General features: G+C 43.7%; 2 protein-coding genes and 1 long non-coding RNA gene across 4 annotated transcripts in view; 2 read left to right on the plus strand and 1 right to left on the minus strand.

Annotated features, from left to right (window-relative positions):
• The first annotated feature begins 6,445 nt into the window (after positions 1–6,445).
• Txndc15 (thioredoxin domain containing 15) lies at positions 6,446–20,619 on the plus strand. Its single transcript, XM_046468006.2, has 5 exons — positions 6,446–6,654; positions 12,476–12,963; positions 15,219–15,382; positions 17,980–18,110; positions 19,913–20,619. The coding sequence occupies exons 1-5, from the start codon at positions 6,588–6,590 to the stop codon at positions 20,107–20,109; spliced, it is 1,047 nt and encodes a 348-aa protein (XP_046323962.1). The 5' UTR covers positions 6,446–6,587; the 3' UTR covers positions 20,110–20,619.
• LOC131425078 (uncharacterized) lies at positions 13,364–24,282 on the minus strand. 2 transcript variants are annotated; one of them, XR_009228937.1, is made up of 3 exons: positions 24,106–24,282; positions 15,013–24,017; positions 13,364–14,727 (listed from the first exon to the last, which is right to left on the minus strand). It is a non-coding gene; the product is annotated as an uncharacterized LOC131425078 (long non-coding RNA). The 2 variants fall into 2 exon arrangements; XR_009228936.1 differs by having other exon boundaries at positions 13,364–13,875; positions 14,616–24,017.
• The window catches only part of Pcbd2 (pterin-4 alpha-carbinolamine dehydratase 2), a 54,435-nt gene continuing 52,336 nt past the window's right edge, over positions 23,720–25,818 (plus strand). Inside the window, exon 1 of the mRNA XM_046468007.2 lies at positions 23,720–23,828. Within this exon, the coding sequence (XP_046323963.1) occupies positions 23,745–23,828 (84 nt within the window). The 5' untranslated portion in view covers positions 23,720–23,744. The remainder of the gene's footprint in view (positions 23,829–25,818) is intronic.

A 25,818-nucleotide genomic window follows, 5' to 3' on the forward strand; every position in this document is an offset into this window, starting at 1 on the left:
GCCTACTAAAAGAAAATGTAGGCCCAATCTTCCATTATGTTGGCTTAGGATCCAAATTCCTCAACAAGATTCCTAAAGTGCAAGAAGTAAAAAGAATATAAGTAAATAAAATAAAATAAAAGGTTGTTGAAGTAGCTTACAGATTAAGCAGATAACACCATGGAATATAATGTCCAATAACCTGAGGAATGTGTGGTTCCAAGTGTAGACCCTAAATGGGACTCCCAGGAGCACATCAACAGAGCTAGAATAGAATGTCTTACAACCTTTGTTTCTTTTCTTTCTGGTACTGGCGGTTGAACCCAGGGGTGGTTTACCACTGAGCCACATCCCCAGCCCTTTTTATTATTACTATATTGTAAACTTTGAGACAGGGACTTCTTAAGTTGCAGAGGCTGGCCTTGAACTTGCAATCCTCTTAGCTTCCTTGTCGCTGGCATTACAGGCATGTGCTACATGACTGGCTCTAACCTGTGTTTCTAAGGGAATGAAGAGATGCCTAGTCAAACCTGATAATTATGACAAAGTTGAGGTCACCCAGGAAAAGGAAAAAATCCTGTGGTGTGCTTAAGACACCCTATGAGAGGCCTCCTGAAAATACACCAATACTGACCTGGAGTTGGTGGGAGGGGAAGCTTGGATGATTATACATTTTATGAGAAAAGCTGCCCCAGATATCTGAAGGAAAGTGTAAAACCTTAGGTGGGACCCCAGGCCCTGCTGCTGGCCTTGGTGAGGGATGCCTGTCGAGAGCCACCTGTGGACTAGGTGTGAACTAAAATCAGCATCGTAGCCAGTGAATAGGAAAATCTGGTGTTTGGGAACTTCCCATGGCAATCCCAGAGGGCAAGACTGCCCAAATACATGTGAATTTCTAGTCAGCTTTGCCTGGTCCCACATAGCACCAGAAATGGGATGACCTGCCACAGCCACACAATCTCTCAGAGATGGGTGTGACCTGCCAAGATGCCAATCAACCTGTTGACAGCAAGACATCAGGAAGCAAGACCTCACCCCTGAAACCTTATCCCTGCCTTTGATGTACCCCTTAAAAAAACAATGGGAGACATTTTCTAATTATTCAGCTCCAGCTTCTGTGTGGGCTGGACCTATCAGGTGCTCCAAGCTCCTTAAAACTATTTTTCTGACTCTGTGTCTTATTTCTTCACTAAATATTTTAGACTTTAATTTTCTCTGGTGGCTTATACCCTCCTGGGAAGGAAGAAGGAACCCCTGCAAGGCACTGGCAGCCTCATGATAGAGGCCTTCAGGGTATATAACAATAAAGACAGGGCAGAGGAGGCCAAGAAGGGTAGAAAACTAGGAAAAAAGATACACTCTTGACTACCCTGATTTGGCCACAAACTGAGGTTAACATACAAGGCTCCCAAGATCTACAGTCAGCCTCCAGTGCAAGCTGTGATGCCAAGGTCAAAATCAGTGTGCATACTGACAAAAGGAAGGGCACTTGAAGAGGATTTGTCCTCAACATCCCCGAGAAGGCCAGCTGGGCAGCAGCCCATGTCCAAGCATGGTCCCCCAAGTGGGAAAATTGGCACTTGGATTGAAGAGGCCTGAGTCCTGCCCTCTTCCAATGTTGGCTTGCATGATGATGGTTATAGATGGGCAGCTTAAGATGAGAAGTTTTACTTTTCCCCTCAGTTGTGAAGTTGGGTCTGCAGCCATTGCCCAGTCCTTCCTGTACGTTTCAGAATGTCCTATACCCCTGTTAGGGAAGGATCTTCTTAGTAAACTGCACAGACGAAACGAACTGGGTTTAAAAGAGCTGGCTGCAACGTTAAGCTAAGAAAGTGGTGAAAAATCACACAATATAGAGAGTAGTTTTTAAATCCAGGGCAGGATGGCTCTGTGACATTAAGGGTCAGCTACCACGCTGGAAAGACAGAGGGTGCACCTGGAATATCTTTATTTACAGGGAAATTAAAAAGGAGTTTCGATAGAATATTCTTCACCAAACAAGGCTGACCTAGCCCCAGTGGGAAACACCCAGGTGCAGAGCTATGAGAGAGCAGACTTCTTTGCTAGCAGAGTGAAGGTGAAGGCCACCTGCTTCAGGCAGCCAGACAGCATGCAATGCCAGACCAACGCCCCCTTGGCTCAAGGCTGAGAGAGGATGCTAATATAGCTCATGGGCGGCTCCCCCACACCTGAGGATCCTTCATGTTCCACTGTGCCCAAGAAACAGCACCACCACATCAGTAGAGCTTTGGGTAATCCCTGACATGATTGGAGGGTAATAATTTTTTATTGGACACAAGAACTACCAATGTCCTGATGCAAGCTGTTGGCCCTCTTCCAATGTCGGCTTGCATGATGATGACTATAGAGGGGCAGCTTAAGATGAGAAGTTTTACTTTTCCCCTCAGTTGTGAAGTTGGGTCTGCAGCCATTGCCCAGTCCTTCCTGTATGTTTCAGAATGCCCTATACCCCTGTTAGGGAAGGATCTTCTTAGTAAACTGGGTGCTTCTATTTTCCTAAAGGAAGAATAGATAACAGGTTGCTGCAGAACCAGGATAAGGAATTCATCTACCAGTCCTCCTTGACAGCCCCAGTTCTAAACTCCAGCACCTTCCTGACAACATAAAGACTCAATGCAGGCCTCAGTTTGGAACACTGACTTTACAGATATGCTGTAAATAAAGACTCGGTTTAGATACAACTGAAACCTGGAACAGACCATTCTTGGAAAAGGCCATACCCTCTCGAACCTGAAGTTCTAAAAGAATCCAACAACTGTTGCAGAGGTTCTTAAACACGGGCTCATCAGGCCTTCTGATCTTCTGGCAATACTCTATTTTGTTAAAAAAAAAAAAAAAAAAAAAGCTTGTAGGGAAATATTGATTTGTTTCTCACCTCTATGATTAAAGAAGCAGACATCACCATATAGTCCTTACATTTTATACCCTCACACGAGTCCATACAGGGGAGGTGACAGCATTGTTTTTGTGTAAATTATGTAATGCAAATTTTTTAATCTTCGCCTTAATACTTTTTTATTTTGTTTTATTTTGAATGGTCAGCCATCGTGGCCCCCCTTTTTGTCCCCCAACATGAGATGTATGAAGGCTTTTGGTCTCCCTGGGAGTGGGCTAAAGTGTGGAGGCAGCCAGGGCTTACCTGTACACTGACTTGAGACCAGTTCAATAAAAGTGCACACCTTAAAAAAAAAAATTTATACCCAGCTCACCTAGGCCTTTTAGAATGCCCAATACTTGATAGTCCTAGATCTAAAAGATGCTTTCATTTATATTCTCCTCCATTAAGAATCACAGTAACAGGGCTGGGGTAGTAGCTCAGTGGTAGAGCACTTGCTAAGCATGTGAGAGGAACTGGGTTCCATTCTCGGCACCACATTAAAAAATAAATAAAATTGTGTCCATCTATAACTAAAATAAATCTATCTATCTAATCTATCTATCTATTTATATCTCACAGTATCAGGTACAGTGGCACAAGCCTGTAATCCCAGCTAATTGGGGGACTGAGGCAGGAGGATTACAAATTTGATGCCAGCCTGGGCAGCTTAGTGGGCACAAAATAAAAAGTAAAGTGGGCTGGGGATGTAGCTTAGTGGTAAAGTACCTCTGGTTCAATCCCTAGTCTTGTGGGAAAAAAAAAGAAAAAGAAAAAGAGAAAAGGCTGGTGGGGTGGAGTGATAATAGGGAACCCCTCTTGTGGGAGGCCATCCTCGCACGTGATTTCAGTTACCTCCCTGGCTGGGTGAGAGGTGCTTGGATACAGCGGTGTTAAAGCCATCCCACACCCTGTCCCAGGTACGAGGGCTTGTCCGTGCAGAGGCGTGCCTGGCCACTGACCTGAAGACCCAATCGCTGGCCCTGACCTTGGGATGCTGCCTCCCTTAACCTTCATTGGATGGGACTTTCCCTTGAATTTTTTGTTCCCCAATAAAAGCTCACTCCCTGGCGTGCGCTCTCTCTCTTGCCAGTCTCTTCTGTAAACCTCACCACCGCATTAGGTGGCTGGAGGCGGGAGCTAGAAGAAGCCGTCTCGGAGCTGGGAATAAAGGTAAATGAGAGTCTGTCTCTTTAATTTAAAACTCACTAGCAATTTTTATGCATCGAACCTTCTTTTATGAAGCTCGCGCTGGTCACGTGGCAGACCCTATGCTGAGATGAAGATTACTAGCAGGCATCGAAGTCCTCAAAAGAAAGCTTGTCCAAGCCCCTGCATTAAGACTCCCTGACAAGGAGCAAAATTCAGAACTATACAGTGACACACATTGCTTGGAGACATTTACTTACTGAATCATTTCCAAAGCTCTTTGGCTGAACAAGAATATCCTTGTGGAAGTTCATGGCCCATTAACAAGGCCATGCTCTCTTCCCTCAGTATCATGGGTACACAGAGACCTAGAGGCCAGGAATAATTCAACTGTTCTTTCTAGTCGTGCACCCCATGGCAAAGTCTGGCTATGCAGCCTCCCTGCAAATACCCACCTGGCCACAAACTCTACCACCTCCTTCCTTGATGAGACTCTAGCCTATGATTATACTGATGACCTGTGGCTCAAAAGTGATTACACTCTGGGATTTCTTGCTCCCTCAGAAATCTCCATATTTTACCCAAACCCCACTTCTTTTATACTGTAATAAGAAGGCTATAAGCCTTATCTTTGCAGGCAAAAGGGCCACAGTAGGTATGGATGCACCATGGGGAGGGTTGGCCAATCGTGAAACTACCCTGCACAATCTAACCACAATTGAAATAATCACCCAAATACCCATGAGACTATTACAGGACTTAAAGTTTCCTTAATTTCTTAGCAAATTTGGCTCTTGACAACAGTCTAGCACTAGATTATCTCCTGGTAGAACAGGGTGGCATGTCCTGTCACTAGTACTTTCTGCTGCATTTTGATAAGTACTTGTACTTAGGACAAGTTGAGGTAAACATTAAAAGGATATGTGATCAGACCCAGTGGGTTTACAGGAAAGCTGTAAGGGATGCTTTACCTGGCATAATAACATGGTCTCTACCCTTTCTTGGACCTCTGTTAATTATCTTACTGTTAATGTTCTTTGTTTGGTCCTTACGTTATAAACCTCGTGGTTAAATTTATTTCCTTGAGGTTACAGCAGCTTCAGGTCAAACTGAAGGTTATGTAAGGTTTTCAACAAATACCTTCAAAAGAGGAATTGGGACTTTATTTGTCATTAGTATAGTCAGCAAGAGATTTTTACACCTCCAGTTAACAGAGGTTGGATGTCCTCAGTCAGCAAGAAAGACTTTTGTTCATGACTCCTTAAGATTAAGGAGAATAAAATTTCTCAGGGGGAATGAGAATAAGAAACTGTCGAGTTCCCAACCATGTTTTCTGTTTTCCAGAAGCTAATTTGGCTGAGTTTACACTACCTGCCTTCTTTAAAGCTTGTAAAGGGGTTTTCCAGCAGCCTCTGGACAGCTATATCATCTGTTGTATGACCTTCCTGGGATGGCAGTAATGAGCCTTTGCTATCTTCCAGATGAGCAGACCCAACATGCATGAGCCAATAACCAATCACCATGCAGAGTATAGACCCGGTCCAAGGTGCCTAGAGCAAAGATCTGATGAAATGTGTGTTGAAATCCTGAACTGTAGGCAACAACAGTAGTGTGGCCTGCACACACAACCACCAACCCATAAAAACTTTGCCTGATATCTCTTTTAAAAGCGGGTCCAGGAACCCTATCCGCAAGCCCTAATAAAGCCTCATTGTTTTGGAATGATTTGCCTCTTTGTAACTTCTCTCTTGGAGTAAAAGCCCCCTGGGCTGTTAGTCAACATTTCTATGGCTTGCTTGGGGGTAAGGGAGAGACCTTGGTTCTGAGGCTGCTTCTGAAGAGGCCTTCCAATGTCTCTTAGTTCAAAAGACTCAGCATGCCACAGTGCCATACTTTGGGGGATTGTTTTCTGAGACCCTACCTTAGTTAAAACGAACCAACAAAAGACTCCTACCTTGAGTAGACAGGTACGGCTAAGACCACAAATGTAGCATATTCAGTTATAAGAATTGTCCTTTAGACATTTCTAAGTTAATGTGAAATTCTAATTTCACTGGGTTTATCCTGATTCTACTTGGCAACCCTTGCTAGAGTAGCGTGTAAAGTAAGAGATCTGAAGATCTGCACCTTCCAAAGGTTCTGCCTCTCCACCAGGTGCCTGAAGGCGACTTCTGGGCCTGTCTTTGGAAACGCAGGGTGGAGTCTCCTCGGGCAGGAGAAGTGCCTGCTGCCCACACAGGTGCTGACTTGCACGCAACGAATGGGAGCCACGGACCTCTGCTGGAGCCCTCCTCTGGACTTGGGGGTCAGGAGAGTTGAAAAAGACCTGCGACATCTGGGGCTGGGCCTGAAATGCCAGTCATAGATCAGCGGCCAGAAGCTGTCCGCCCGACTCCAAGATGGCGCCCGCGGCAGCCGCCAGACGCCAAGATGGCGGCGCGGGGCCGCGCCCGCGATCCCGGCTCTTCTCCCCCAGGCTTCCTCCCGCGCTAGCGTGACTCGCGTCGCGGTGCGCCGGTTGCCCTTCGGCAGGGGTGGTCACGGCCGCCCACCGCCCCGCACTATGCGGCTCCTCGGCTGGTGGCAGGTATTGCTGTGGCTGTTGGGGCTTCCGGCCCGCGGCCTGGAGGGTGAGTTCGGGCCGGGACAGTGACCAGGGCGGCAGGCGGTGGTGTGTAAAAGCGGGGCGAGAAGGAGGTGTGCCCGGGAGGCGCTCTTTACCTGCGCCAAGGCCCGCGATGCCCGCCCTGCTGTGCGCTGCTCCGGACCTGGTTCCCCCGGCTCCCTGCCGGTCAGTGGTCCGGGGCAGGGGCAGTGACCCCGTCAGGAGGAATTGTGTATTAAACGCTTATCGAGGTGTACCCTCTTGCTATGAGCTCTTTATTATTCATAACCATCATCATAACCAATAGCCGACGTTTATTAAGGCCTTTCTTAGAAGCCAGGAACCGTGCCTAGTGCTGTGCACCTTTATCCCATTTAGTCCTCCCACCAACCTTACGACATGGTTTCATTAACATCTCCATTTTACAGTTGAGATGAAAGAGGCCAAGCAATCTGCCCAAGTTTGCATCTCTGCAGACAGAACCTGTCTCCAACTTCAAAGCCCACGCTGGAGTTCATTCTGCTGGACCACTTTCTAGGGAAGCCTCAGGTGCCTCCATAAAGGACAGACTAGAAAAACTACTGGAGACCACCAAAGCCAGGCTTGCAGGGACTCCTTTAAGTGGGGGAAGGCAGTCACCCTGGACGATAGCTAGAGTGGGTAATGGAGGCTTTTGTCTTATTGCTCTTCTGCCCGCCTCCTCACAGTCCAGAACCTTTGGCCTTGCTTTTCATTCACACCTTAATAAAAACAGAGGCAGGGCAGCTGACTGTTGCTGAGCTAGGGGAAGGGAGAGGTACAGTCACACCGTTACCATTAATGAAAGCACTCATTGTGTGTCAGGTACTGTGCTTAGTGCAAAGAGTTATTTAATCTTTAAATATTATTCAGTAGATGTTATTGTTCCCATTTTATAGATGAGTAAACGGAGACTCAAGAGCCTGTAAGTCCTTTGCTAAGGTCATATAGTCAAAAATTAAGGAGTCACATGAGGCAAGCCCATGTCTGCCTGACCTCACAGCCAAATCTCTGTATTCCCAGTACACTTAGCCACTAGCCTCAGAGGTATGAAGGCATGTGTAGAAAAACAGCTGGTCTCTTGCCTTTGGGTTGGAGGGGGTGGGGGAAAGTGAGGTCAGTATGTTGATTTTCTTAGCTGTCTCCCTCAGGGGTTAGCCCAGGCCGGCTGTGTCCCCTGACTGAAAGGCCACCGTGTTAGAAAGCTGCCTTCTCTGAGCTGCATGTGTTCTTCCAGGTTCTGTAACTGCTTTTGCCTCTGGACCGGTAAAGTCAGTGATTGCCTTCCCCTCCGCTGTTCCTGGCCTTGGAGTTCTTTAGTCTCTCTACTGAGCCCACATATTGGTGGTCCCTTATTCAGTTCATTTTTCTTTGGTTTTTTTTTTTTTTTTGATATATTTTTTTTTAGTTGTAATTGGACAGAATATCTTTATTTTATTTATTTATTTGTTTATTTTATGTGGTGCTGAGAATCGAACCCAGTGCCTCATATGTGCTAGGCAGCGCTCTACCACTGAGCCACAACCCCAGCCCCCTTATTCAGTTCTTCAATTGCCCAAGTTAAATGTGTTGTTTCCTGGCAGAATCCTCGGCTAACTCAGGGGACTGACTTGTTGTTGGAGTCAATGTGAGCCCATCTTGTAGTCGGGGTCACATTCATGCAGATCCTGAGGATGATACCAGCCATGGGGTGGACCACTGGTCATCGTGGACTGCTCATGAGTAGAGTGAGAACAAGGAAACTTCACCAGCTGGTTCCTTCCCAGAGTGGCTGAAAATCTAAGGCCTTTCTTTGTAGAGAGCACCACTGGCAGATTAGCATCTGGAGCGGCAGTGCTGCCAAGGTGCCTAAGGATCTCAAGACCCCTGCCACCAGTTGTCACTAGGCAGTCAGCCAGCAGATTCTTACTGCCAGACATAGTTGGGCCCTGAGGGTTCAGTGATGAACCAGACAAAACAGGGACTGGGAGTACAGACAGAGCCATGTCATGTGGGGCCTGTTTTTAAAATTTTGAGACAGGGTCTTGTTAAGTTGCCCAGGTTGGTCTTGGCCTTGAACTTTGGATCCTCGTGCTTCAGCTTCTGAAGTAGTTGGGATTATAGATGTGGGCTGCTGCACTCATCCGTCATTGTTTCTTTTCTTCCTAATAGCTAAATGACAATGTAAGATTGCTGTTGTTCCTAATTTGTACTATGTACACATATATCTTCATGGGGGAAAGGGGTTGTATTCCTGAACTCAAAATACCAACTCTGGGCATCACCGAGATTCTCTGTTGGTTTTCTGCTGGGAACATCTATCTGAGGATGATCAGAAAGATCTGGATTCTAAATTGTCCCTGTTGGCACAGTGTACAAGTTTTTTATTGTTGTTGTTTTTTGTGGTACTAAAAACATCCCCAGCCCTTTTAAAAAGAAATTTAAAAAATTTTTTCTTTTATCTTGAAGTAGAGTCTTGCTAAGTTGCCCAGGCTGGCCTTAAACTTACCATCCTTCTACCTCAGTTTCCCAGGATATTGGGATTATAGGCATGTTGGAATTTTACCTGGAGGCTAAATTGTCTCCTGAGTCAGGTGTGGTGGCACACACCTGTCTGTAATCCCAGTGTTTGGGGAGGCTGAGGCAGGAGGATTGCAAGTTCAAGGCCAGCCTCAGCAATTTAACAAGGCATAGAAATTTAGCAAGACCTTGTCTCAAAATAAAAATAATAATAATTAAAAAAAAGGGCTGGGGTTGTGCCCCTAGGTTCAATCCCCAGTACCAAAAACAAAAGAAAAAAATGTACCCTGAGATTTTTCTTCTGGAGATTCAATGTTTTATCATTCTCTATTTCCTTTTGGGATCTAGAATGTTGACTAGGTTAGTAAGGGCAGATCTCCATGGAGCTGGGGTGTTTTGGTATAGGGTTGACCCCCAAACCTGGCACTTTCTTTCTTCTCTAACTCTCTGGTTTCTTTTCCTGCTCAGCAAACTTGTTTATGCTCATCAACCAAAGGCTATAGATGGAGCACCAGTGTGATCCTGTTCCCCACCAAACTGCCAAAGCTCCTTGCCTGGGCACCCTGGCCCTTCTCTCTGTTGTAGTCACAGAAGTGCTTGACCAGACTCACTTGCTGCCTAACATTGTCGCCTGTCCCTCCCTGCCTCTTTTTCCATTGGTGTTATATATCCTCAAATTGTTCCTATGTCCTAAAAACACAAATAAAAACCTCTCTTAGTTCTTTGGTTTTATATATATATAAAAACTACCTCGTCTTCCTTGTCCCCTTCATAACAAGAATTTTAGAAAGAATTGTGGGCATTTATCCATGTAGTTCCCACTCTGCCATTCTTTATTCTTTTATGTGTGGATCTTTATTTACATTTGGTATTCATTTTCTTCTGCCTGAAGTAGTCCCTTTAAGATTTTTGTGTGTGAGTCTATGGCAGTGAATAATAATAATAATAATAATAATAATGATTATTATTATTTTCTCCTTCTCTTCAGTGCTGGGGGTTGAACCCAGGGCCTTATACATGCTAGGCATACTACCACTGAGTCCCTATCTCAGCTTTTGGATTTTTTTTTTTTTTTTTTTTTTAGGGAGGGGGTCTTCTTTTGTTGCCTAGACTAGTCCTGAACTTTGGACTCAGGTAATTCTGCCTCAGCATCCTGAGTAGCTGGGATTACAGTTGTGCACCGCTGCAGGGTTTATTTATTTATTTATAAAATATTTTGTTTTAGTTGTAGTTGGATACAATATCTTTATTTTATTTTTATGTGCTGCTGAGGGTCAAACCCAGTGCCCCAAATGTGCTAGGCGAGCCCTGTACTGCTGAGCCACAACCCCAGTCCCTGCAGGGCTTTAAAAAAAAAAAAAAAAAAAAACTTTGTTTTTTGTAAGATATTTTTGATGGGTATTCAAGATTTGTGTGTGTGTGTGTGTGTGTTTTTTTTTTCCTTCAGTACTTTAAAATTCTGCTCTTGCTTACATTATTTCCAATGAGAAATCCACTGTCATCTGTGTCTTTGTTCCTTTCTCCTTCATATATCTTTTTTTTTTTTTTTCTGGCCACTTTTAAGATTTTCTTTTTGTTACTGATTTTGAACAATTTGATTTTGATGTGCCTTAGTGTAGTTTGTTGAGATTCTTGGATGTAAGGATTTATAGTTTTTATCAAGTAGAAGAGTTTTGAGGTCTTTCTTTTTTTGCTGAGCATTGAACCCAGGGTCCAATGCATGCTAGACAGTACTCTACCACTGAGCTACATCCTCAGCCCCACTTTTAAAAAATATTTTTCATTCATTCATTTTTTTTGTTTGTTTGATTTTTGGTACCAAGGATTGAACCCAGAGTTGCTTAACCACTGAGCCACATCCCCAGCTGTTTAATTTTTAATTTTGAGACAGGGTTTCACTAAGTTGTTCAGGGCTTCTCTAAATTGCTGAAGTTGGCTTTGAATTTGCAGTCGTCCTGCCTCAGCCTCCCAAGCTGCTGGGATTACAGGTATGTGCCACCACTCCCGACTCATTCATTTTATATATACTATATATTATGTTATCATATGATTTTTATACACACACACACACACCTACACACACAAACGATTTTTCCCCTCATTCTCACTCCAGTGACACAATTCACTGGTAGTTCCCAAGCCACATGGTGAGCTTTTCTGAGGGCAGCCAGCGTCATTTGTTTCCACTGGTCAGTGTCTGGTGTCTGGCATTGAATTGAGTTGGAGTCATCTACAGAGGTCTATGGCTAAATGGGCACCAGGATTGCCCGGGACTCTTCCCTTTTCTGAATATTTAGCCCAGGACCCACCTTCTGGCTCCAAAATGGGAGGAAAGTCCTCCTCTCCTTCCTGCTGCAGTGGTTGCACTGCTGGGCCCATCTCTTAGCATTCCAAGAACAGCAGCTCAAGGTTGGCGGGTAGGACAGCAGAGTCCAGCTGTCAAGGTCATTCTAGGAAGGAGATGCTTTGTGGCTTGAGTAGTGTTCCTTAGGCAGAATGGCCTGGCATCCTCCGAGGATTCATTGTGGGGCGAGTTAGGCCCATTCTGGAGTAGCAACCAGAAGCCTTTGTCCTTAGAACTGGCTCTGTCACTCACTAGCTGTGTGCCATCAGGCATTGCACTGAGTTTCTCTGTGCCTTATCTTGGTCATCTATTATGTGGGCTTGATCACCCCATCTGGCACATCTCATAGCGCTGTTCCAAGTGTGCATAGATGCTTTGACCTAGTAGGGTCTTGTGTAAAACTATTATTTTCTGCTGGGTGGTGCACACTTGTAATCTCAGCCACTTGGGATGAGGCAGGGGGATTGTAAATTCAAAGTCAGCCTCGGCAATTTATTGAGGCCCTACGCAACTTAGTGAGACCCTGTCTTTGAATAAAAGTATAAAAAAGGGCTGGGAATGTGGCTCAGTGGTTAAGCACCCCTGGGTTCAATCCCTGTTTACAGCACCCCCCGCTCCCCGCAAAAAAAAAAAAAAAAAAACCCAAACAACAGCAACAACAATTATTTTATTAAGTATTCTCATCAAGCAAACGAAAATGTTGAAGTGTTTATATCATATTTTCCTGATCGGATGTCTGCACCAGAATGTTTTGGTTATAACCCACATGGCAGGCAGTGGGTTCCAGGTGAACCTATGTATTTGTCTACTTATTTGGTATCCATTAATCTAGATTGGTGACAATCTTCCTGAAAAGGAGAATGGTGATAGCCCTCTGATAGTCTGATGGGAAGCATAACTTTTTCTCCACAGGCGAAAATTTCATTTTTTGAAGAGTTCATTTACTTTTGAGTTGAGTATCACTGAACATGCTGGCATGTTTTAGTTGCAGAGAAAAATGATCACATATGGTCAGAGGGGCAGCCGGCTTCCCATCTCCAGGCAGGGGCTGTGTACCTGAGCGAGGAGGAGCCCCCACATGACCGCATAGGCCGGGACAGGGCTGCGGAGGAGGCCGGTGCTGGGCTGGGGCTGGACGCTAACCGAGATCCCATGGTGGTGCTGTCTGTGATTCCTGGGGAAGCTGAGGACAGACGGAGCTCGGAGCCCAGTGGTGGCACCTGTGGTGCTGATGGAGAGGAAGACTCAAGGTGCAGTGCCCAAGACAGCCTCTTCTCTCTGGACAGAGGTGGGACAAGCTTCCCTGAAAGAGAAGAGGAGTACTATGCGGAGCCCGAGGTGGTGGAACCTGATCCTGCCCCTGCAGAGGATGCCAATAACACCGAGAGCCTCAAATCCCCAAAGGTGAACTGTGAGGAGAGGAATGTGACAGGGTTGGAGAATTTCACTCTGAAAATTTTAAATATGTCCCAGGTAAGAAAAAACCATTTAGCACTTTTCTCCTTTCAGCACATGATGAATACTCTACCAGCTCTCACAGGGAGGGCCACCATCTTTATCATGTTCGAAGTGGGGGGTAACACTGAGTGGCCCTGTTAGTGGAAGTTGACTTTGCTTCTGGTGAAGTTTATAGGAAAAGGAGGAAATAGAATTAATGACCTTGGGCTGGGGATGTGGCTCAAGCAGTAGCATGCTCGCCTGGCATGCGTGCGGCCTGGGTTTGATCCTAAGCACCACATACAAATAAAGATGTTGTGTCCACCGAAAACTGAAAAATAAATATTGAAATTCTCTCTCTCTCTCTCTCAAAAAAAAAAAAAAAAAAAGAATTAATGAGCTCACAGTTTTGAGCTCACAATTTAATTATGTTTTATTTTGGTACTGGGTATTGAACCCAGGGGTGCTTTACCACTGAGCCAGATCCCTAGCCCTTTTTAAAAATTTTTTTCTTTTGAGACAGGGTCTCACTAAGTTGCTGAGGTTGGCTTTGAACTTTCTATCCTCTTGCTTCAGCCTCTCAAATTGTTGGGATTACAGGTGTGCACCACTTTGGCTCAATTATGCTTTTTAGGTGGCCAAAATCTAGTCATTCTTGGGTAATCTCACCATCGTGCCCTATGATAAAAACCCTATGGATAGATAGTTAGTAGATAGATAGTGGATAGATAGTGGTTAGCATCAGAATCATAGCATTTGACTTCCAGGGCTGGGGATATAGCTCAGTGGTAGAACACTTGCCCTGCTTTCAAACGAAGTATTTATTACAGAGGCAACATAAAATACCTGAGTTACAACTGGTCAGTGGCTTGTGCCTGCAGTCCCAGCTACTCCTGAGGCTGGCTTGAGCCCACAGTTCAAGACTGACCTGGGCAAAGTAGTGAAACACTGTCTCAAAAAACAAAACAAAACAAAATTGAACTAAATTAGAATTTAGCAGTATTTAGATGAGAAGTATTTATAATTCCTTGAAGTTATGTCACATTGATTGTCATTTTCTTTCCTCTAAAGAATGTGGACCAGTTTGTTCTGGAGCGAGAGCTGAGACTGTTGTCCTAAACCCAGCTGTACTTTTCCAGCTAGTTGGATAAATGATGATTCCAAAGGGAATTCTGGGACAATGACTGACAATTTCTATAGTTGAGAAGCCAGAAGAGCAGGATGAAGTCAGGCTGCTTGTATGAGAAAAATAAATCCCAGCTCTGAAAGCTGTGATTGTTTCTTGTCAGGGAGGGCATGATACAGTTAGTGCATGTAGCTTCTCTAGGAACAAGGGTCAGCCTGGGGTCTCACATCCCCTCCTGAATGTGGTAAACATTTTGCCTTAGTCCTGCAGTATTGTTTTACTGAGTCACATACATAACCAGGATAGTCTGAGTTATAGTTTAAATAGCTGGTGGTAAGGACAGTGCACCCTTGACTTTAGGTAACCTTTAGCCTCATGCATTGATCCAGTTGCTTGGTATAGACTTAGCTCTACTAAAGTGATAGTTTGGGTCTGATATCATAGTATCAGACCCAAATATCATTTGAGATTGTTTGATGGATGTGTTAGTCAGTTTTCTGTTACTCTAACAAAATACCTTAGATAATCAACTTAAAAAGAGGAAAGGTTTGTTTGAGCTCACAGTTTTGTAGGTTTCAGATCATGGTCAGTTGACCCTGTCACTGTTGGGCCTGTGGTGAAGCAGTACACCATGTTGGGAGTGTGTGGCAGAAGAAGCCCTCTTCTCATGGAGGCTAGAAAGGAAGAGAGAGTGTGAAGAAACCAAGGTCCCCAAATCCTTTTCAAGTACACACCCGAAATGCCTCAGACCTTCCAGTAGGTCTATCCTGTTCAGGCTTCACCACCTCTCAGTGGCACCATGGGCCTTTGGGATTTAAATCATAGTATTTGAGATGCACAATTCAAAGGCATGGGCAGTGACCAGTACCCTGTGAGTATTTGCATTTGAAGTAATGAATTATGAAAAATACTAAACAGCTCTCTAGTCATATTCGAAAACCTTAGAGGAAAATACATACCAGTCATTTGGTACTGCTTTTCTACTAATTCCTGGATCCATGTGGTTTGAATCCCAAAGGTTCCTGAGGAAGTTGCCCAGCTCTCCCTGCCTCCAGCTGCAGTTCCTCTCTCTGGAGGCAGCAGGCGTTTCTCTTTCTTGGGTGTCCGGCCAGAAGCACGTGTATGTACTTTATTGCTGACGTCAGTGCTGTTTCTTTCACCACAGGACCTTATGGATTTTCTAAACCCGAATGGTAGTGACTGTACCCTGGTACTGTTCTACACTCCATGGTGCCGGTTTTCTGCCAGCTTGGCCCCTCATTTTAATTCTCTGCCCCGGGCGTTTCCAGCTCTTCACTTTTTGGCACTGGATGCATCTCAGCACAGCAGGTATCTTCCCATGGCGGGGTTTATGGCTCATCCTTTTGGCTGATGGTGCGGTTTTGTGGAGGCTGCAGTTAGATAAGTTAGAAGTGGAGGAGGAGGAGGTAGAACTATGCGATGATGGAAGGAAGGGAAAGGCAAGACTGAGGTGTGTGAGCCAGGTGCCATGGCACATGCCTGTAGTCGCAGCTACTCAGGAGGCTAAGGTGGGAGAATCACTTGAGCCCAGGAATTTGAGAGTAGCATGAGCAGCACAGGGAGATCCTGTGTCCAAAAAAAAAGTGAATTAGTGCAAGAGTGTCAAACTTCTGAGAAAGCCAGTGGCATCATTTTTTGGAAGACCCTTAACAAAAGAGGCTTGGTCTCTGTGTGGTGGATTTAAAGGTGTCCCATTTTGGCAGAATAAAGTCCAAAGGACTTTGGAGGGTCCTGGCCAGAGTCCAGTTAGTGCAACTGGTGTCATAGTATGAAGTCTCTTGTGACTTTAACCTGCAGATTAAGTCCCCATCCCTGGCAGCCTAACTCTTAGGACCCTTGTTCTATGTTTACTTTGACATTCTTCCTTCCCTTGTATTTTCTCTTGTCTTTCCTTCCTCCTTCTTACATATACTCTTTTTTTCTGAGTACCAGGGATTGAACTCAGGGTCACTCAACTACTGAGCCACATCCGCAGCACTATTTTGTATTTTATTTAGAGACAGGGTCTCACTAGTGGCTTAGTGCCTCGCCATTGCTGAGGCTGGCTTTGAACTTGTGATCCTCCTGCCTCAGCCTCCTGAGCTGCTGGGATTACAGGTGTGCACCACCGCACCCAGCTCTTACATCTACTCTTTGCATGCAAGTTTCACAGTAAATATTCAATAAAGTAATGAATTAATTTAATCCATCAAAGTAACATTTACCTTTGTTTTATGTTTCTGTTATATTGCCCACTCAGTTTTTATCTTTTTTGGGAGGGAGGGTAAATTGGGTCTTGCTACATTGCCCAGGCTGACCTTGATCCTCCTGCTTCAGCTTCCCAAGTAGCTGGGATTATAGGCATGTGCCACCACCCTTGGCTCATCTTTTTAAAATGTCTAATAAAACAAGTTAGAGAATTTATTCAGATATTTTGCATTTACCCTAAGTGCTGTGATCATGGCCAGTTTATAAACTGTGTTCCCACTTCTTCTAAATCAGATGTTCCTTACTAGGTCACAAGACAATGTGTGTGAATCAGTCTAGAATGTTGGGAACCTGGTCAAGGTGATGGTAAAGGCTTTATTAATTTGTACTCTACTGATATTTTTCAGTGTTGGTCTATAACTGCTAATGTTTACATGAAACTTTTATGGAAAAAGAATAAAGGAATAAAAGAAATAGAAATTTATTTTGTTTCATGGTTCCCAAGGCTTCAGCCCCTGGTCAGTTCAGGCCCTGCCGGTGTGCTAAGGCATCATAGCAGAAGCACCTGGTGGAGGAAAGCTGCTCAGCTCTTGGTGGCCAGGAAGTAGATGGAGCTTGCTTGTAGTCACAAGCCTCACCCCAAACACATTAAGCTGTGAACCCATAAATGGATCAATTATTTAATGAAGTCAGACCTTATGATCCAGTTACTTCCCAAAGCCCCCACCTCTGAACACTACTGCACTGGGTACAAAGCCTTCAACACATGAGTTTTTGGGGACGTTTAAGATCTAAATCATAGGCGGCAGGTGAGGTGGCGCATGCCTATAATCCCAGTGGCTCAGGAGGCTGAAGCAGGAGGATCATGAGTTCAAAACCAGCCTTTTAGCAAAAGCAAGGCCCTCAGCAACTCAGTGAGACCCTGTCTCTAAATAAAATACAAAATAGGGCTGGGTTGTGACTCGGTGGTCAAGTGCCCCTGAGTTCAATCCCCAATACCATTAAAAAAAAAAAAGATCTAAATCATAACATAGGAATCTCATATATTAATATGCAAATAGCATGTTACTTGATGAGAAGAATATTTTGATTATCTAATATTATTGTTTCACTAATGGGGGAAGCTGAGGTTTAGGGAGGTTAAATATATCTGCCCATAGGTCACACCTGGTTCAGTGGCCTGAGACTAGAACCCAGACTGGTCTGTATTTTGTAGAGGTGAAATAATCCTACCCAGGTCAGATTACTTCCAAGCCCTCTTCCCCTAATTGTGAACTTCCCGGTGCATTACGTTATATATTCCTTTGCACCAATTTACCAAACCAATTGCTTTCTGTAAGTTGATGTTTTTGTTTTTTTTAGGGATGGAGATGGGCATTCTGAAGAAATTGAAATTTCTTCTGTCAAATAAATTGATACAGTGTGCTTTGTCCGTGAATTAGAATTTTCTGTTCTGATGTTTAACAGTTAGGAACTTAAATAGTGGAATAATTGGGTCATGGGTAGATCCACATGGTCATAGAAAGCAATTCAGGAATACCCCCAATCCTGACCCATAAGGAAAGAGGTCAAGAAAAAACTGAAAGCTTCAAATTTGAATATCGGAAATCTCCTCAGGTCACACAAAACTGATCCTTTCTCATTTATTTCAACCATTCTGATATGAGAAAGCTTGCTGTTAATTAACTCAGGTTTTCTAATTGACTTCTTTCTCTCAGCCTTTCTACCAGGTTTGGCACTGTAGCTGTTCCTAACATTTTGTTATTTCAAGGAGCTAAACCAATGGCTAGATTCAATCATACAGATCGAACACTGGAAACACTGAAAATCTTCATTTTTAACCAGACAGGTATGTAGAAATAATATGCTGGGGAAGAAGATATCTTACTTCTGGGGGTGTATGCCTTTCTTTTTGGGGAGTTACTGGGGATTGAACTCAGGGCCACTGAACCACATCCCACAGGGTCTCACTGAGTTGCTTATTAGTCTTCAAGTTGCTGCGGCTGGCTTTGAACTCACAATCCTCCTGTTTCAGTCTTGCCAGCCACTGGGATTACAGGCATGCGTCACTGTGCCTGGCAGTGTATACCTTTTGATCTGCTTAAATCCATCCTTAGATTGACTTTAAAGTGTCAAAATTATTTTATTTAAAAATTAATTAATTAATTAATTAAAGTTCTTTTCTAAGGAACTCGTGATCTTGTTAAATACCTCTCCATCAGTGCAAGCTTAACATGAATAGGTAATTTAATGATTATAGATACCATTTAAAAAAAAGATTTATTAAAATATAATTCACATATCATACACTTTACCTATAGACACCTTTTTATATTCATTTTTAGTTATTTAATATTTACACAGAATTACCTAAATCATTAGTGATGAATTTTTATAAAGTGAAATTTCAACATTACATACAACTGAAAATGTATGTAAAAAGATATCTATACCCTGGGTAACCCGTACTCAGTATAAGAAACACATGAGCAAAGTAGCCCCTCTGCAAAGATAGCCAGTCTTGACTCCATACCAGAGTCTAGTGTTACCTGTTTTGTATTAGTGGAGATGTATTTTGTATATTCTTGGATGTCTGACTTATTTCATCCAACTACTATGCTTATGAGATATGTTTGCATTGTTTTTGTTTTGTTGGCATTCATTTATTAATCCATTTGCAGATGTTATTTTAATTCTTTAATTTAATTCCTTAATGTTTAAACATATGGCCAGGGCTGGGGGTGCAGGTCAGTGTAAGAGCACTTTCCTAACATGTGCAGGACCGTGGGTTTGATTCTCAGCACTGCAAACAATCAAACCAAACCAAACAAACACAACTTCACTTTTTACTCTTTGTAAGAGTTTGAGCATTTAAATTGAAGAAAATTTCCTCCATTGTAAAACTTAACTAACTACTTAAAAGCCTTACTGTCTTAACTAAGAGTATCCCTTCTTTCTGAAGTGTACTCAGTGGAAATAAGTTCAAATTAGAATACACTTCCCATATATAGTGAGTTGCATGCAATCACTTTTCTCTTAACACTAAAGAGCAAAGTGCTAAGTTAATTGGAGGGGTGCAAGTGGGCCACAAAGTGGTTAGGAATCCAGGTCTAGTACTGGATCCCAGACTGGTGTGTGGAGAGGAAGCCATTTTCTTCACTGCTCTAGGAAAATGTAGAACACACAAAATCTAGGAGTCCTAGTGTCTTTGGTGATTACCAATCCTAATAGTTGCTAGTTCTACCAATTTTTTCAGTAACTTATTTAAAAACATTTTGAATTCAGCATTACTTAAACACGTGAAAAAAACATTCTGTGAACTCCTGCAAATAAGTAGCTTGTTAAACTTTGGTCTCAGGAGAACAAAAGGCAGCTCTTACAAGGCATTGACTAAGAAATCTCTGATGAGTCCACAGAAATTCTGGAATTTTAGCTTGGAATAGTTGAATGGATTCCTGTTCCTTTGATGTGGTGGGGAGAAAGGCAAGCTACAAATTATACTGACAAGCAGGTGAAATTCATCCCAGATATAATAGTGGTGGTGTTTATTTTAGGATTGCATGTCATTTTGCATACCATGCATCGTACTTCAAAAAAATCTGTGGCGGATGTGTTTTCTCTCTGGTTTGAAACAATTGATTTTTCTTTCAGGTATAGAAGCCAAGAAAAATGTGGTGGTAACTCAAGCTGACCAAATAGGCCCTCTTCCCAGCACTTTGATAAAAAGCGTGGACTGGTTGCTCGTATTTTCCTTATTCTTTTTAATTAGTTTTATTATGTATGCTACCATTCGAACTGAGAGTATTCGGTGGCTAATTCCAGGACAAGAGCAGGAACATGCCGAGTAGTGATGGACTGAAAGAAGTTGAAGAGAGGAGAACTTGCAGTTTTTCATTTCAGAAATTATTGCTGTAATCTCATACATTTTCTCCAGTGAAGTGTTGACTTGCAACTTCAGTCAAGTTAAAAGAATCATGCCTTTGTTGAATGGGTAAAAGAATTACAAACTGGTGTTTTAACTAGTTTTGGAATAAGCAGATGCAAAAATATTCATTAGAACTTACTATTCTTGTTTTTATTGCTTGAATATAACCCAATATTTTAGGAATAATCCAGTTTGAAATGTGAAGACATATTATGGTAGAATAATAAGTATAGTGCCATTATGATTACTGTGTACAAGGCAGAAATAGAAAATTCTTGGTTCCTTGTGTATGTCTAGGAAAGTTTGTTTTCTGTTTGCAGTTTCTCTTCCAGAGTTGGTTAAGCAGGAACATGTTTTGTTATGGGAAGAATAATTAGAACTGACAGTGTATCCCTAAAATTGCAACTGATGGAAAATAAAAAAGTGAAATATCTTGGTGTTTGTGATCTCTGCTTTCACTGAAAGAATTTAAAGTGATTTCACTTGTTTCTAGGTAAGACAGATGTTAGGAAAAAGTAATTAAAAAAAAATTTTTTTTTGTATTAGGGATTGAACACAAGACCTTGCATACACTAGGCAAGTAATCTGCCACTAAACTGCATCCCTGATCTTTTTTTTTGGTACCGGGGATTGAATTCTGGGAAACTTGACCACTGAGCCACATCCCCAGCCCTATTTTGTATTTTATCTAGAGACAGGGTCTCACTGAGTTGCTTAGCACCTTGCTGTTGCTGAGGCTGGCTTTGAATTTCTGATCCTCCTGTCTCAGCCTCTGGAGCTGCTGGGATTACAGGTGTGCGCCACTGCACCCAGTTTAAAAAAAAATTATGTTGAGATAGGCTCTTAGTTACCCAGGCTGGCCTTGAACTAGTGATCATCTTTTCCTTTTGTCTTAGCCTTCTGAATAGCTGGGATTACAGGCGTGCACCACCATGCCTTGCAAAGTAAATATTTTTATAACTCAAGGTAATTTATTAGTTCCATGCTAAAGCATATTGTAATCACAGTACTAATTATTTCCAGTATTTTAGATAGTTTAATGTGTATATCATTATACCCTAAATTCTATAGAATTTGGTTTCCTGAGTGTTACACTGAATGAGAATTGACAGCTTTATGTGTCATATTGTGAACAGCCATGGTTGGGATGTCCACTGGCAGAAGGGGACCATAGCTCAGGACAGTAGCATTATGGTGTCCATTTTACAAATAAGCAAACTGAGGCTTAAAGAGGTTAAGTAATTTCCTGAAGCTACATAGATAGTAAATTAATGAAGCTGGGATTTGAACTTCACAAATATACTTGTAAAAAAACCTTTAATGATTCCATCTGTGATAGTAACTAACATTTGAGCTGTTACTGTGAATACTAGGTGCTATTTTAAATGCTTTACTCATATTGTTTCATTTATCCATAAAATAACCCTGAGATGGATACTCTTAAATAGCCTCATTTCAAAGAGTAAAAGGAGGCCCCCAGAACTTGCTCTTCCAGTGGTGGGACCAAGCTTCAAACATAAGCATTCTTACTCTAGAACCTCTGAGAGATGGGACCCTCCCCAGCTCCATACCATGTCCCAGGTAACCACTGATTGCCTTTCCCTCTAGGCTTTCTCTGGTGTGTTGTAGTCATACTATTGTTAAAATTTAGCAACTGGATTTTTTTTTTTTTTTTGCTTAACAAATGACTTACATCTCACTGTTGCTAGTAGTTTTCTTAATCTTAACAGACCTTTGAATAGATTCAGCATACTTACCTGTCTTCTTTGGCTGGATATAATTGCATATAGTCTCATTTTGGAATATAAAAGAATTACAAATTTTGTTGGGGGCAAATTCCCAGTGTTGTAATTATATATAAAAGATTTAAGCGTTTTCATGCCTTGTGATATATACTGGGTTGCTATTCTAGTCTGGAAGGGGAGGGAGGGCTCCCAGGATGACCAGCATATCCATGGCTTGCTTCTAACACTCAGTTAAGACCAGCTATGTGGAGTTCCCCTGGAGGGAAATAAGGAGCAAGGCTATTCCCTACAGAGGAGCTGCAGAGATTTGTCAGGAAACACTGGTTTTGAGGGAAGGAAAGGGAAGTAGCAGGAGGAAAGGAAGCAGTCCAGGATAAGCCTAACATTCGCAAGCCAAACATGGTTGACCACTGCAAAGGATGTACCCAGTTGTCTTTGCTAAGGGGCTTAAATCCTATTAATCTGGGAGCTATGTGTGAAGGCAGAGCATTCAAAGCCCCTACCAGATGACATCACTCCCCTGACCCTTACCATCTTTCTTTGGCTGTTTGCCTGACTAGAGTTGAGATGCTACAGTTTCACAAAGTGTTAAGGAAGGAAAGTGACGAAGAGTCACTAATTTGTTAAATCACACATAGCAGTTCATTTTTCAGTTCTCACTTTAATAAGCAAATTTCAAGAATATTTTTCATGATCGTAAACACCCAGTGTAAATATTGGAAATACAAACTTTAATTACACTTGTAGTCTGTCTGTCTCAGGAACCCTGGAAAGAAGCCAGTGTCTTACATGCCTGTTGCCAGTGACATGTTCAGGCCTCCCCCATCCCGCACCCCCAGCTTGAGTCTTCCCCTGGGTTTTGCTTTTCAGATAGCCATGTCTTGTCAAGTGGGCAAAAGGGAAGAAAGCAGGCCAAGCCAGAAGCCCATGAATTTTAGGCCATTTTGAGGCAAAAGGCTTTATACTTTTTTCAAATCCATGTGGGATATAAAACTGACGGCTCACAACGGTTAAATCGATCTTTTGTATATATCTATTCTTTTGCTGTAAACTCTCCAAACCCATTTATGTCATTCATTTGCTTATTTCGAATACAAGTTAATGCTAAAAACACTACGTTTTAGAGGGTGAACCTGATGGTTTGTCAATTACATCTCAAAAAGAAAAATATTAATAAATACACACATGGAATACATAAAAGAAAGAATACCTCCCAATACACGAGACAGTTTTCCTGTCCTCACCTGTCTCTGGAGAGGCTCCGGTGTTGAGCCCGCGGGGAGGCTAAAGATGCAGCTTTTACTACTTTATCAAGACAGATACGGTTGACCACAGATAGATTCGAACCCACAGCTGCCTGATTTGCATGCTTTCGAGGTGAATCACTAAGGTCCGCTGTCCCCAGAACTGAACTAACTACCTAGGGGGCAGCTCCCTCGTGCCCCCTTGCCCTTGCCTTCTATCGCTGGCGTCCCCAGAAGGGAGCCCCGCGAGGTCGGACGGTGCGCGAGTCCCAGGCAGGCCGAGGTCCGAGGCGAGGTCGGGGGCTGCACGGCAAACCTAGCGCCCTGCTGCTCCCTGCCGCGGCCAGCCGGCACTCGGCGGGGACCACGCGGACAGAGCGCGCGTCCGCCCGCCCGGCACCCAGCCCGGTCAGCAGCCGTTGCAGCTCCTGCAGGCCTCTGGGGCGCGCCGGGGCCTGCGTGGCGGCTGGGCTCGCGGCTCGGCGCTGCCTGCCACTTGGAGCCGACTCCGGGGAGAGGCGGCCGGGGCGGCGGGCAAGTAGCGCGCCGGGAAGCTTGCGGCGGACGCCATGGCGGCGGTTCTCGGGGCGCTGGGGGCGACGCGGCCCTTGCTGGCGGCGCTGCGGCGCCGGAGCCCGGGTCTGGCGGCCCTGGTGAGTGCCAAGCGCTCGTGGCGGTCCCGCGGCGCCGGGTGAGGGGCGGGAGGGCTCGGGCCTGCGGACTCGGACGCTGCGCCGCGGCGCAAACTGGTAACTGCCTGCGGCGCGGGTCGGAGTAAGTATGTCCCCAGCAGTGGCACTTCGCCTTTGGTTTAAAAAATTCCTCCGTAGCCTACGAACTTCCTAGCCGGAAACAAAGAGGACGAGTTTTTTTTTTTTTTTTTTTTTTTTTTAAGTAAACATGAAAATTAGTTGCAAAACTAATGCTTACGGCCACTCGGTGTGGTAATGACCAGAGGCGCAGGTGGGTCCTGCAAACGGTACGCTCCGGGCGAGCAGGGCCTTCCGGGGCGGCTGGCAGTCGCCTGTTTCCCTCGGTAGTGAGCTGGTTTGTCTTAGCGCTGAGTTGTTGGAGGAACTATGAATAAATAAATTGCCTTTTTTTTTTTTTTTTTTTTTTTTTTTTTTTGCGACACATTGATTTTTCTTACTTCCGACGGGGTGTTCAGTTTTCCTGCTGTGGAAATTAATACTTTGGAGTCAATTAACATGAGGGAAAATTTTAACATGCAGCACCACCTAGTGGAAAAGTTCTGCATTAAACACACCGTTTCATTTCCTCAAGTTGCAAGTTAGAGCACGTTTCAAATTTCTTTAATAGAAGAAGTTTAAAATCGCTGGATGGCGGAGGAAGATAAGCACTCTGCTTTCATAGCCACGAAAGCGAGAACAACTTGAGTGCTTACTGTTAGCTAGACATGTCTTAAGGCATATCTTTGCTCTTGGTGAGGATGACCACGGAAAATCATGGTGTCTGGGAAGGAAGTATTTGATTGGAGTGACTGTCACATGCCAGGCTCTTTCCTGGGTACCTTCACATTTAAGTTCTCTTTAAACCTTTGAAAAAATCTTGGCAAGTAGATACTATAATATCCCCATTAAGAGAGGCCAAGTTCAGCATCCCACAGTAAAAAGTAACAAAGTTAGCCCTTGAGTCAAGTTTACTCTTTCAAATCCTGTGCTTTTCTCTCCCCACACTCCCATTAAAAAATTTCGAGGCCTCCAAGGAAGGGTTCTGCTGAGGGTGTGTCCTCATGTCCTCAAGAGGGCCATAGGTGTTATGTAGATGAAATGGCTCCATTTCACAGTTCTGGACATGATTCCTGGGCTGGGCAGACATCTATGATGAGCCAGAGTGCATACCGCTGATCTCAGTGGGGTTGTGGATGGCACCAGAGAGAAGCATTGCAAGAGTGCGCATTCCACAGCCTTCAAGTGACTACTGCGCAACAAAGGCATATTTAATTTTCTTCACCTACTATGCAGTGTGGACACAGATTCTGATTCTTTTTTGAAATTCTGAGTTGACTTAAAATAGCTGTCTTCAATAGAAATTTTAGATTAATTCCTGTGGTAGACCTTAGTGTGAAAAATTTCAGAACTCGGTGTAAGACTAATGGATAGCTCTTTTGGCTCTTAATAGTAAATGCTTTTTCAGCAACAGGCCTTCAAATGTTTTTGTTGAAGAGGTATTCTAATTTTCCCCTTTTGTTAGTTGTGGGGAAGTGTAGCTGATCTAGCAAGGAAGAAAAACTAGGAAGTTTGTTCATTACCTCCTTTTTTCCTCTTCTTCAGGGATGCTTTACCACTGAGCTATATCCCCCCCCCCCCGCCTTTTTTAGGTATTTTAGATATTTGTTGTTCCATATTCATGCATGCACACAGTGTAGTTGGAAACAATACCTTTATTTGTTTATTTATTTTTATGTGGTGCTGAGGACTGAACTCAGTGCCTCGTATGTGCTAGGCAAGCGCTCTACCACTGAGCCACAACCACAGCCCCCCCAATCATTGTTATTTTTTATTTTGAGACAGAGTCTCACTAAGTTATTCAGAGCTTCCCTTAATTGCTGAGGCTGGCCTCAAATTTTTGATACTCTTGCCTCAGCCTCCCAAGTCGCAGGGGTTATGGGTATGCATCACC

Source organism: Marmota monax, unplaced genomic scaffold (genome assembly GCF_021218885.2).
Source record: "Marmota monax isolate L192 unplaced genomic scaffold, Marmota_monax_Labrador192_F-V1.1 WCK01_AAM20220418_F8-fsc00196, whole genome shotgun sequence".
NCBI lineage: Eukaryota > Metazoa > Chordata > Mammalia > Rodentia > Sciuridae > Marmota > Marmota monax.